This window comes from Capsicum annuum, chromosome 2, assembly GCF_002878395.1.
Source record: "Capsicum annuum cultivar UCD-10X-F1 chromosome 2, UCD10Xv1.1, whole genome shotgun sequence".
NCBI classification, from domain to species: domain Eukaryota; kingdom Viridiplantae; phylum Streptophyta; class Magnoliopsida; order Solanales; family Solanaceae; genus Capsicum; species Capsicum annuum.
The window spans coordinates 102,485,948-102,498,528 of NC_061112.1; the positions used below are offsets into that span (position 1 = coordinate 102,485,948).

Here is a 12,581-nt window from a genome sequence, read left to right on the forward strand (position 1 = left end):
TAGTTAAAGCATTATTTTAAGTTAGGTAAAGTCTTTAACTTGGGTTGCACCTTAGGGACTGTTTGGCCGGAAAACTAGTTATTCGGGAGTTGATTATTTCAAAATTAGTTATCCCGCAATTAGTTATTCTACCCTCATGAAAGGATAGAAATAACACTACAATCTCAGGATGAGTTATTCATGCACTTTATCCGAATCAAACATGAAATAAACTCATTCTAAATTAATCCCGATTTAGATGATCCTAATCACGAAAGCTTAAACCGATGGATATGCAAACAAATTTATATTCACCATAGAACAAAGTGTGGGCAAACATAACTAGAGCAAAGTAAAGAAGATATTAGTACTACGCTCTATGCATAAGATGATAATTTCACATGTCAAAATTAAAAAGGCTACAGCAGGTTGATATAAAGCCTAGACACATTTCTAAACTATATCAATTTTTAAGAAGAAAGAACCAATAAGACTTGGATGAACATCAGAGGAAGTACTACTTTATAACGACATATATAGACCCATTTCTCTGGTCTACAGAGATTCTCTGAAAAACCTAATCCTTTCAATCAATATATGTTGCAGCGTATGAGCTGTTACTTGTACCTCTGATGTGGTATGTGAGCACAATGATTCATTCTCCTTTTTTTCCAACTAAGCATTCCATATCCAAAACCCATTCCATTTATGCTGGGATGATAGTAATGAAAGTATGTTGAATGAAAAATGGAGAAATTAAGTGGAAGAGAAAAAATTGTGTTAACACCAAAAATGAAAAGTGTACTAAATTTCAAAAATGAAAAGTGTACTAAATTTTGGCAAGTTTACTCTTTCTCCCACATTGGTGGAAGAAAAGAACTTTTTGGTGTTTATATTGTGAAACACTTACTCCACATGATAATTGAGGCAAGGAAATAGAGATGCCTTGTGCCGTCGTCGTCGCTTATTTAGATCAATCGATGAGATCTTTCTTTTTGAATAAATTTTATTTGAAGAAAATAATCCAGACTGAATCAGTAATACTCCATTAATAAATACACGCATACAGTAACAGTAACAGATGCAATGTTCGACCTGAAATGATGCTATTGTTCATGAAATCAGAGTATCAAACTCAAAGTACGCTTAAATTGTGAACCTATTTCTTGATCCTGCTAATTTAAATTCACACAAGATAAACCTCCTAATAGATAAAACGTTCTCTACCAAATTTTTATTTATGTATTCACAAGACTCAAATTCAAAATATCCCGTTAACAATGTATTCATTCTACAGATATGATTGATGATACACAGTATATATTGCTAAAAATAATTCATAGTTGAATTAAGGTTTAAAGAATCAGCTTCATAACGTTACCATCAACCTCATACAGAGAATAATGCTAGCATGTCTATATCAAAATATAGTTGTCAAGATGTCAGTGAAATCTTCATAAAAGTCTTTTAGCACTAGCTGCTTTACCGACACCTCATTAGTTAGGTTCCAAATGTCCCATTGAAATTAAATGATGAATTGCTTACGTTTCGCCCTCTATCAATTTTAACTCATGTGAATTATATTATCTTCTAAGAAATCTACAACAATATCAATTCTAACTCAATTGAATCAAACAACGGAAAAAAATCAAAAATCTCCTGAACTATTTAAAATAGCTCAAAAATGTCCTTTGTTAGATTTTTGGTTCAAAAATATCCTCCATTAAATATTTGGCTTAAAAATACTCCTCCCTCTAACGAAATTCGAAAAAGGATAAAAAATATCCCTGAACTATCTGAAATGGGTCAAAAATACTCCTCTGTTAAATATTTGACTCAAAAATACTCCTCTTAACGAAATTAAATTATTTCAATTATTTCATTAATTTATATAAAGTTCATCATTTAATTTATATTTCGTTAATTTCTTTAAGTGAAAATTCATATTTCATTAATTTCGTTAATTTATATTTCGTTAATTTCTTTAAAGATTAAAAAGATGTAAAGTGAAAATACTTTCTTAGAATATATGTATGTTTATTTTTCAAATCAAATTCAACCAATTTATATTATACTTCAAATACTTTTTTTCATTATCTTATTTTTAAAATTAAAAAAATACTTTTATGTAAAAAAAATTAAAGTACTAGAGTTAAAAAGTTAAAGTTAGGGTTTAATTCAATCGAAATAATTTAATTTTGTTGAAGGGAGAGGTATTTTTGAGCCAAATATTTAACCGAGGATATTTCTAACCAACTTCAGATAGTTCAGGCGTATTTTTGGTCATTTTTCAAATTCAGTTAGAGTGGGGGGTATTTTTGAGCCAAATATTTAACGGAGGAGTGTTTTTGAGCCAAAAATCTATCGAGGGACATTTTAAAGATATTTCAGATAGTTCAGGAATATTTTTGAGTCTTTTCCGATCAGACAATAACGTGACGCAAATAACATATTAAGAATACCGATAATATTAACTTTTTAGGATGCGATTCAGTGTATAAAATAAATTTATTTAAACATGAACCATGATAAACGATATGTCCTTAAACAAAGAAAAGAACAAACAACAGTTAGCAATTTATCTAGTTGCAGCCTCCTCCTGTCCAATAATTTCCATTATTTGGTTCTTAATAATTGTCTCAACCTGTCCTATTATATTAATTCTTGTTCTGGATAATTAAATGAAGAGTTAAGATTTTATTTATTATTTGAGTAGGCTTCATGTACTGAGGGATGTGGACATATGGAACATACGTACATATATAATTAATATGCCGTTCAATCAGTCAAATGTTCGTAGAGCGCACAAATGTTCTTAAGGTGATGGTTCAGCTAACCAAAAAGGAAAAGGAAAACATGTATATGCTATACATCCTCTTCATCAATCCTTTCCCATTAATTTTCGATAGTTGATTTTCAAGATTTTTAACTACATGAAGTGTTAGATAAATGTCACAATCGTCACGAGAAATCAACCTGACTTTACTATTGTTACTAGTTAGGTTCTGTTAGAGCAAGCCATTTCAAATGTATCATAGAAGAACCAGCTGGCTTGTGGTCTTGTTACATGCATACTATATATGCTATCATGTATGTCTATCAGTTTGATTCAACTAGTTAGTGTTAAGTACGTAGTTGAAGATGTCATCTACCATAATTATATCATATATTTTTTCTACTAACATTTGATATATGGTATAATTAGGGTAGATCATAAAACTAACATTTTTTCACTTGATATATGTTTTTGGATTATTAGGATAGCAAAGTATGAAATGCTTAACTTTGAAAATATCCGAAGTTTAAAGAGATAATACATCAAAACTCTCTGAACTTGTCCCAACAACTTAGCTTAACACTTAATCTTTACGAATAATTATTTAATCCCTTAACATTTTTAAAGAGAATTAATTCCAACCCTAATGCTGACGTGGCATTTTAAAAAAAAAGAAAAAAAAATGCATTAACTTTTATTTTTTTATTTTTAAAACGCCTACTAATATATATATAACAAGAAAAGAAAAAAAAGAAAAATTTCTCTCCTCCTTCTAACCTCCCCCTCCCCCAACCCCATCCTAATCTCCTCCCAAACCTGCTAGCCACCACCACCAGCCTCCCCCCTCCAAAATCTAATCCCAATTACTTCTCCAATTACCAAATCACACCCCTACCTCCAATTTCTCCTCCTTCATCCCCAATAAAAAAAAAATGAAATTAAATTTGAAAAATAAAAAAATTGACATGATTTGAATGTCTGATTGGTGATTTTAGAGAATTTAGTGTTGATTCAATCGAATTTACCAGGTGATTGAGTTTTTTATCACTATTTTATGGTATTTTTTATGGAGGTAATGGAGTTTTTCGGTCGCCGGGAAATATGGCGTGTGTGCGCAGGTGTGGCTGTGGCGGGTGGATTAGGGTGTGTGCAGGTGTGGCAGTGTAGGGGTGGATTGGGGTGGACGGGGTGTGTTCAGATGTGGTGGTGGACGGTAGAGGGGGGGGGGGGAGGGGGTTATGAAGAAGATGAAAAATGGGGGGTGGGGTTATTTTTAAAATTTAAAATATTTTATATATATTTAAAAATCTCTCTCTATATATATAATATTTATTTATATATATCACATTTATATATATATATATATATATATATATATATATATATATATATATATATAAAATATTTAAAAAGTATTTTATTTATGTGGCTCCGACGTGTCAGCGAGTGTGATGCACTCTCCCTCATGAGAGTGATATTATATATTAAGGATGAAATTAATTCACCCCAAAGATGTTAAGGAGGTAAATAAATGAGTGCTAAAGTAAGTTGGGAAAAAAAGTTCCGGGCTTTTTGATGCATTATCTCAAGTTTAAAACTAGAAATCTCAAAACAGCTTTGATAGAATGGGATGGAACGAAAGAGTGACCGATCCTAGCTATATGTTTTCAGCAAAATCACTTTTGTTCTTCTTGATCAAGAAACTAACAATTTTAAGTACAAAAACTAAACTGTATAGCCTTGATAATTAACTATATATCTACTGTCTTCTTTGAAACTCGAGCGATAGAGTTATACACCTGTTAAATGCCTATATACTCCATCTTCTTGGAACCCTCGAATAGATTCACCTGTTATCTAGATGATTCAACTTTGAACCAATTTATGAACATAAAATATAATTTTCACACATTGAAATTAAGCAAACACAAGTCATTAGATTTCACAATTCACGAATATCTCAACAAACTCTTTTTATAATTTATATAAGTAGAAGAAAATTAAACAAGTGCTTGCATCCTCCTTTTGTACCCATTTTATGTGCAAAAGCAGCAGCACAATTACACAGAATTATTTTGCATTAAGGTCGCCAATATTTCTGCTGATCATATATAGAGTAAAGTTTTTAAGTACTAATTATCTAATTACCTGATTATACAGCAGGAATTGTTCTGATACACGAAAGCTCCCGCTAAGCTGCAGATACGATCTTCAACGACCCAATCTAAGAGCAGCTTTATCATCAAGCCTCCATGCAAATCCTCCAAATTCCATCTTCCACACATCACATGGCATTGTCTGTGAGTGCTTCGTGTACAGTATCCTCACAGTGCATGCAAAAGCTGGCGAATGAGGCAACACTATTTTCTCCTTCACTACCAGCCACGTCACCAGCTCCGACGACGTTCCAGAACCTTCTAGAGGATCAACCATTCTCCTGTACGCCAGATTCACCCACTGAACCCTATCTAAACCGTCTGATATCATCCCTGGACACGTGTCAGCCTCCAGATTCTTCATCTTCTCCATGTCCGTACTTCCTAACGCTTCTCCATCTACCAACGCGTTTGTCATTCGGTCCACCATCACCCACGACTCAACAACTCTCTTCTTCTGCATCTCAACCCTCCGATCTAACTGATCTGATCCTACGGCTAAAACATCGTTATTGTTCTCTGATTTCTGAATATTATTCATCCAGAAAGGACGAGATCCGGTACTTTCAAGTGAGCTCTTAACTCCGCTACTGCTTTCTGGCATCAACTGAAGTGTTAACACAGTTCCGTTATCACCATACATCGAAGATCTCGCTTCGTCTTCTTTGCAAGACTTGCACTTGCTATTTTTCTTAACTCTAACGTACTTTCTCTTCACTCTTCTTTTGCTAACAAGTTCCATGTTGTTCCCTTCCGGTGTAGATCCATTAGATGAACCGCCGGCGACCGGTTTAGGTGCGATCGGTCGGAATCTTAGCATTATCCGGTTCATTATCGTGGTATCGTGCGGTCCACCGGCGTACTTACCGGAAGGCCAACCATTTCCACCGTCCATCACGGGTGAGGAACTCTCTCGAGTAGTAGTTTTTAGGCTGAGAAAATGAGAATTGACCGGTTGCCGAGCGGATTATCATAGTAACAGCACAGTGATAGGGGTGAAAGGAGGACACGTGTCTAGGGCAAACGTAGAATAGTGAAGAGTTATGATTGGTGGAGAGTGATTAGGTGGGTCCCTTGATAAAGCAGCGTATCCAGGGAAATGGGCTGTCGTGATTGGTGTGAAGGAAATAGCCAATGAGAAGGTGGACACGTATATAGCACTGAGACAAAAAAAGGTGACACGTACGTACCTTTCTAAATTGTGAGAACCAAAGTGGTGAATACTTTTTGGTGGGAGGTTCTTATTACTGGACGCGTGTATCCGGTTTGAATAGTTACTGCTTTACACTTCATCACGCTCCTTGCTGGTACGTGAAAATCATGATGATTTTCTAAGGACTCGTTTGGTTGGGAAGCAAGTTACAAGATTAGTTATTATATTCTCGATGTGGAATAAAAATAATAATGCTATCTCGAAATAACCAATTTCAAAATAAATTATTGCATAATTTTATTCCAATCAAACATGACATAAATTATTCATGTATTAATTAACCCTTATTCATCTTAGCAAATGAGTCCTAAGAAAGATTTAATGTAAGCAATTGAATGTGACCAAAGTGGGTGAGAATCATCAGGTTCAAATTTTAAGATAGACAAAACAAAAAATACTAATTATTTTTTTCATCTATCCTAACTTTGGTGACAGTGGCAAAGTCAAAAGAAAAGTGTGCAAATCATTTTCTCAATTATGTTAAGAATATACAAAATTAAATACACACTTATAATAGCTAACATTTAGTCTACTTATGCAACATAATTTTTCGACAAAAAATGTAGCGCTGACCACCCATCCTTTGATATAGATGGCTTTGCCTATGCTTGATGAGTGGATACCTGATGTTTGTGAGAGATGGATGACATATAAGTCATAAAATGAAGTGACCCGAATAACATAATTATCAAAAAAGAAGAAAAAAAAGCAGAGCAATTGGATGGGGATTGAACTTGAACTGATGGTGTAGTGAGTGAAAGAGAACGCGCTTGTATGAGGTGTGGGAAAGGGCTGCTCAAATAATATTGTGTTTAATAGGCGCTATGGCATTAGGACGCGTGGGGATTATTAGGGGTGACTAGTGGGCCCAGGTAAATATTTGAGTACGTATTAGAATCTCAAAATTAAATATCGGACCTGCTGTTGCTGTCTTTCATAGTCTCATATTCTTCCTCTACTTTTTTTCCATTTGGAATTTGATACAAAACAATAACAATAAATTCCGTGTATTATCATAAATTAGTCCGAAGAAGATAGAATGTCCACAATTCATATTGCTATCTTCAAAAAAATAGAAAAATTATTTTCAATAAGCTCCCGACTCATGATAGAGAATAGTAAGCAAAAGCGTAATGCACCATTAAGCATGGTGGGTGGCAACATTTAGAATTTGATACCCCCTCCGTTTCATAATTAATAAATGAATTATTAGATTTTGACACACAAATTAAAAAAAAAACCATTAAAAACATAAATTTAACACAACTTTCTATTTTTATCCTAAAAAAGAAAAAGTTGACCATGTAATATCTTTTCAAAAGTTAATTAATTGTCAAATCATAAAGGTAAATTTGAAAAAAAATTCAATGATTCACTTATTTTGAAACACCAATAAATACCCCAACAATTCACTTATTCCGAAATAAAAGAAATATTATATTAAAATTCGATCAACTTAAAATAATGATGCGTAGGCTAGAGTTATTTTGAAAATCACTTTTCAAAAAAAAGATTCACATCCAAAACGTAAAAACGAGACCTCCAAATTAAAAAAAAAAAAAAAAAAAAAAAAGAAGCCTAATCCGCTGCACTTGTTGGTCTCTACTTCCAGCGGCGGATGCACAACATAAAGTGCGGGTTTTCGAAAACTATTAAATATATAAGAATTATAAATTGAAAACCCACAAACAAAGTGTGTTATTGATCTAGTGGTGAAAATTATAAGTTGAAAACTCACAAACTTTAAATTCCAGATCCGCTTCTATACTTCAATATACATGCTGTGTGCATCAAAATGTTTATGAAGGCACGAAATTTCTTTTAGAATGTGTCAGTCATAGTACTTGTATCTCTATATATTAAAATTAAAACTAATTTCTTGATCTGGCTTGACCCGGTTCTTAAGGTTCTCTCTCCCATATTGGCTTCTTTAGCGTGCGCACACACTATGTATGAGCTGCATTTATAGTCTCTTCGAGACCTTTAATAAAAATTGAAACGATCAGAGACCTTCAATAAAATGGGAGAAAAAAGTATATTTATCTCCAACCTTTATCAAAATTTCAACTACACACTTAACCTTTAAAGATGACCTATTACCTTCTAAACTTATTTTTATCGAGTTCATTACCCTCAGTTGCTGACCTGCCACTGGACGTGACTACACCCACGCATCAGTTGACCCCATTTCACTTTAAATTCTTTATTTTCTGATTGTCACATCATTATTTTTAATAATATAATAAATATTTTAATTATTACTTTTTCTTAATAAATTCTAATTGCCACGTCCTGTCTTCTTCTTCTCTCTTTCAAAACAAAAATTCAAGAACTCATTAATAGAGTTCCTCCTCATCTTCTTCATTAATGGATTTCTCCGAAATCAAGAAATTCTTTTTGCTCCAAAACCAAAACCAAGAAACACTTGAACTAAGTAAACAATAAGATTTCTCCGATTAATGAATTCTTGAATGAAGAAGTTGGGGAACTTCGATTCAAAAAACTTGAAAAACATTTAAGAACTTCGATTTTCTCTCTTTTTGCTCAAGATCGTCATTAATGGCGACCTCAAAGCTTCGAATTTCCACAATACCATATATAATTTTCAACATACCCCACGTATAATTTTCAATCTATTTCTTTGATTTTCTCTATTTTTGCTCAAGATCAGCTATTAATGGCGAGCTCAAAGCTTTGAATTTTCACAATAGGGAAGAATTCGCCATTAATGGTGATCTTGAGCAAAAAGAGATGAAATTGGATTGAAGAACTTCATTAATCCGCCATTCAAGAACTTCATTAACCTGCCATTCAAGAACTTCATTAATCCGCCAATTTTTTCTCAAAAATTCCATTTTTGACCCAAGAAGATGAAATTGGTCGAAGAAGAAAATGGAGCAAAATGAAAAATGGAGAAAGAAAAAAAATAATAAAGTTAAATAATTAATTTTTTTAGAGTAAAAAAAAAAATAACGTGGTATGACGTGGCAATGCGTGTATCACACCACATTCCAAATGACTGATTGTTAGTTTTCGGAGGTAATAATTCTATTTTAAAATAGTTCAGGGATAATAATTCTACTTTAAAATACTTCAGGGGGTAATAAATCACCTTTAAAAATTGAGTGTGTAGTTGAGATTTGAGATAAAAATTGGGGACTTTTGACCATTTTCTCGTAAAATTGACATGGTGCAGAAAAATTAACATGATATATTCCCATTCAAAAATGACATGCATAAATGATAAACACTACATCTATCCTGCTTTCAAATTACCAGAATATTAGAAGTGGTAATGACAGAATTATATTGGTGCTTATCTTCTTTAAAGATATGAATACACTGTTGAGACAATCAAATAGATTTTGATAAGATTCGAGATAGGAAATTTTAGGAGTAGGAGTCTACTTTCTTTCTTTGTTTATTTCATTTAGTAGGAGTTTCATTGGTTGCTTGTATAGATATGAAAATATAGTGACACAATTATGTAGATTTTCATAAGATTGTATTTCCTAATTATAAATCTTTTTCTTGATATTTTAAAGTTGTTAAGATATTGGTGATATATGTGGTGGCTGCTTATATATGAAAATGAAACTCATCTGCTGATGCTGGCCTATGGGTAAAAAGATATGGTGTATTAGAAAAGTATTATCCTTACCCAAATTTTCGTTAAAATGTTTATATAATATAATCCTCTATATTTACAAAATATTTTTTTCAGAAAAGATGTTTATCTTGAATTGACTACTCTTTACTATATATATATATGTACAATACCATGATTTTTTTAGTCAGTCAGGTGTTTGCAATACATTAACAAATAATAGAGAAAATAGTATGAAGAGATTATTCTTTAAACCTAACTTTGTGTAGTCACCATGGGCAAGGTTTGGAAGTGCGCAGTGTAAAGGAAAAATAAAGGCCCAAGAGTCTGGTAATATTTCAACCAAAAGGAATCTTTCATAGCTACTACTATATATATATATATATATGTAATGATTAAAATCTTCAAAGCTATTTTTTATTGCTCCTTTTTCTTCAGTTTATTTCTTATTCATGCATTGTGATAATTCATTTTTAAATAATCAATTTCTCTAAGTTTGGAAATCCAAAGTCTAAAATAAAATGTTAGCATAAATATTATGATATATATGCCAGGGAATCGAATAACTTGGATTTGATGAAATTGATGGTGTTTAATTTTCCAAAATATTGTACTTGAACATTGAACAAAAGTTATATACACTAGTTATTTAAGTTTATATAGTTGTATTTGACTGAACATACATAATATAACTTAAAAAGAACAAAATATTATGCAGTACTTTGAAAGAAATTAATAAGTATTTACATGAAATCAAATATGAGATTAAGTGATCGCTTGGTCATAAATGTTTTTATTTTATTCAGAATAATTGAATTTCAGAAGTCATGCACCAAATGTTGTTTCACTCCAAACCACAAAAAAAAAAATCAAAAAATAATTTAATTTCGTATTATGGGTGAACAAAATTTCAATTTTCAATTTTCAAATATAAATTTTCACTTCAAAAGAAATTACTTTTTGGAAATTTCACAATTTTTATGATGGAAAGGCCCCTAATAATTTTGCATAGTCAATTCTCCTAAAATAGCTCTTTCTATATTAGTAGACTTTTAATCATAGAATTTGGGGATCAATTTCAATTTCAAATCATGATTTCACATTCTAAATTCTCAAAAAAGGAGGACTTCAAATTTCAAGTTATGATTTTAACTTTTTAAAATTATAAAACTTGACTTGCAAGTTTTCTCGACATATGTTCATCGGTATGTGAGAATTTATTGTATAAGAAGAACTAGTTAGTATAAACTATTATTGTTGACTATTAGAACCAGTGAATCTGGTAAAATTATTATCTAAATTTGAACGTTTATGACAACATATAATTGCAAATATTTATTTATAAAAATAAAACATAAAAATATGTAATTTATTAACGACACATTATGATATTTTATTTATGAATTATGGTTTGTTCACTTAGTAAGATCGTATAAAAGTTGAAAAAAATTGATAATTTTTACAATTGTCAATTTTTTAGTTTATGAGCCAAACAATTACATATTCAAACAAAATTTCAACTTCAAATTAATTTTATTCAAATCACGAATTTAAAATTATGTCCATGGTTTCCTTAGTAATCAGTGGCGGAATCAGGATATTCACTAAAAGGGATCATAAGTGAACATACGAACCAACCGATGGTGGTTCAACATCTAATATATATTCATATAAATTAATTTTAACCAAGCATATTATATAGCATAATTTTTCGCCGGAGAGAGTTCGGATGGGTAGCTCCGCCCCTGTTAATAACCCTTCACATCAGTAACCCAAACAAAAAAGAAAAAATTCTTTACATCCAACAGCCTTTATGGCTAGGGATGGATCTACGTTAGGGTGAGGAGGTTCGGACTGAAAAATTATGTTATGTGTAAGGGCAAAGTAAGTATAAGGATATAAAGGTTTTAATGACCCTCTTAATAAAATAGAAAGGCGTAGCTCAGTGATCCAGGGGTCATTTCGGGACCCACGCCGCGGGTTCGAATCCCGTTTTCTGCATCTCGCATCTCTTTTGATAATTCTTTAACAACTTTTCCACTTCACTCTTTTTATTATTTAATGCCCAATTAAGCTTTCGCTGTTTCATTGTTGGCAACTGGGTTTGAATAACAGAAATATGTGTATTTATTATATATTTATTTAAAAATTATTTATTTATTATTTTCTAAGTATTTGGGTATTTCAACTTTTTCTTTTTCGATACTCTCAATACTAGCTTAAAGTCATAGCTAGAATTATATAATTTTCAAATTAATTCTCAATCCCCTTCTCACCTCCAAATAAATAAATAAAAGATACTATGCATATTTCTTCTTATACGTTATGAGTCACGTTTGTTCAAAATAACTTCATATACTTGACTAGTTTTACATAATATATAAAATTTTTGCTTTGTCAATGTTTACAGATTATTTTATCGAATTACATAGCGACGGTAGGCTGAGGGTTGGGTCTTGGAATATAGGGACCCTTCAGGGGAAGTCCATAGAGCTGGTGAAGATTCTTAGGAAGAGAAGGATCAACCTTGCGTGTGTCCAAGAGACCAAGTGGGTAGGGTCTAAGGCTAGGGATGTGGACGGTTACAAGCTGTGGTACTCTGGGAGCGACAGGCGTAGGAATGGAGTTGGCATCTTGGTAGATGAAGAGCTTAGAGGTCAGGTAGTGGAGGTGAAGAGGATCAACGATAGGTTGATGACTATCAAGTTGGTCATTCGGGGGTTTACCCTGAACGTGTGTAGTGCCTATGCGCCGCATGTGGGATCGGAGGGGGAGGAGAAGATGCGGTTCTGGGAGGCCTTGGAGGACGTGGTGAGAGGCGTGCCCAGTTCGGAGAAGATTGTGGTAGCA

The 12,581-nt window shown here is 32.4% G+C and overlaps 1 protein-coding gene across 2 annotated transcripts; it reads right to left on the minus strand.

The window, feature by feature from the left end:
- Nucleotides 1–273: 273 nt before the first annotated feature.
- Nucleotides 274–11,081, minus strand: LOC107858849. Of its 2 annotated transcripts, none has more exons than XR_007052180.1 (2): nucleotides 4,904–11,081; nucleotides 274–690 (listed from the first exon to the last, which is right to left on the minus strand). XR_007052180.1 is itself a non-coding variant. In XM_047406563.1 (2 exons), the coding sequence occupies exon 2, from the start codon at nucleotides 5,804–5,806 to the stop codon at nucleotides 4,967–4,969; it is 840 nt and encodes a 279-aa protein (XP_047262519.1). In that variant the 5' UTR covers nucleotides 5,807–6,015; nucleotides 6,102–11,078; the 3' UTR covers nucleotides 4,714–4,966. The 2 variants fall into 2 exon arrangements, 1 of the variants encoding a protein (XP_047262519.1); XM_047406563.1 differs by lacking the exon at nucleotides 274–690 and having other exon boundaries at nucleotides 4,714–6,015; nucleotides 6,102–11,078.
- Between the last annotated feature and the right edge of the window lie 1,500 nt (nucleotides 11,082–12,581).

Excerpts from the sequence above, each read along its gene's own strand:
- LOC107858849 (XM_047406563.1), bottom strand. The coding sequence starts at position 5,806 with ATGGACGGTGGAAATGGTTGGCCTTCCGGTAAGTACGCCGGTGGACCG.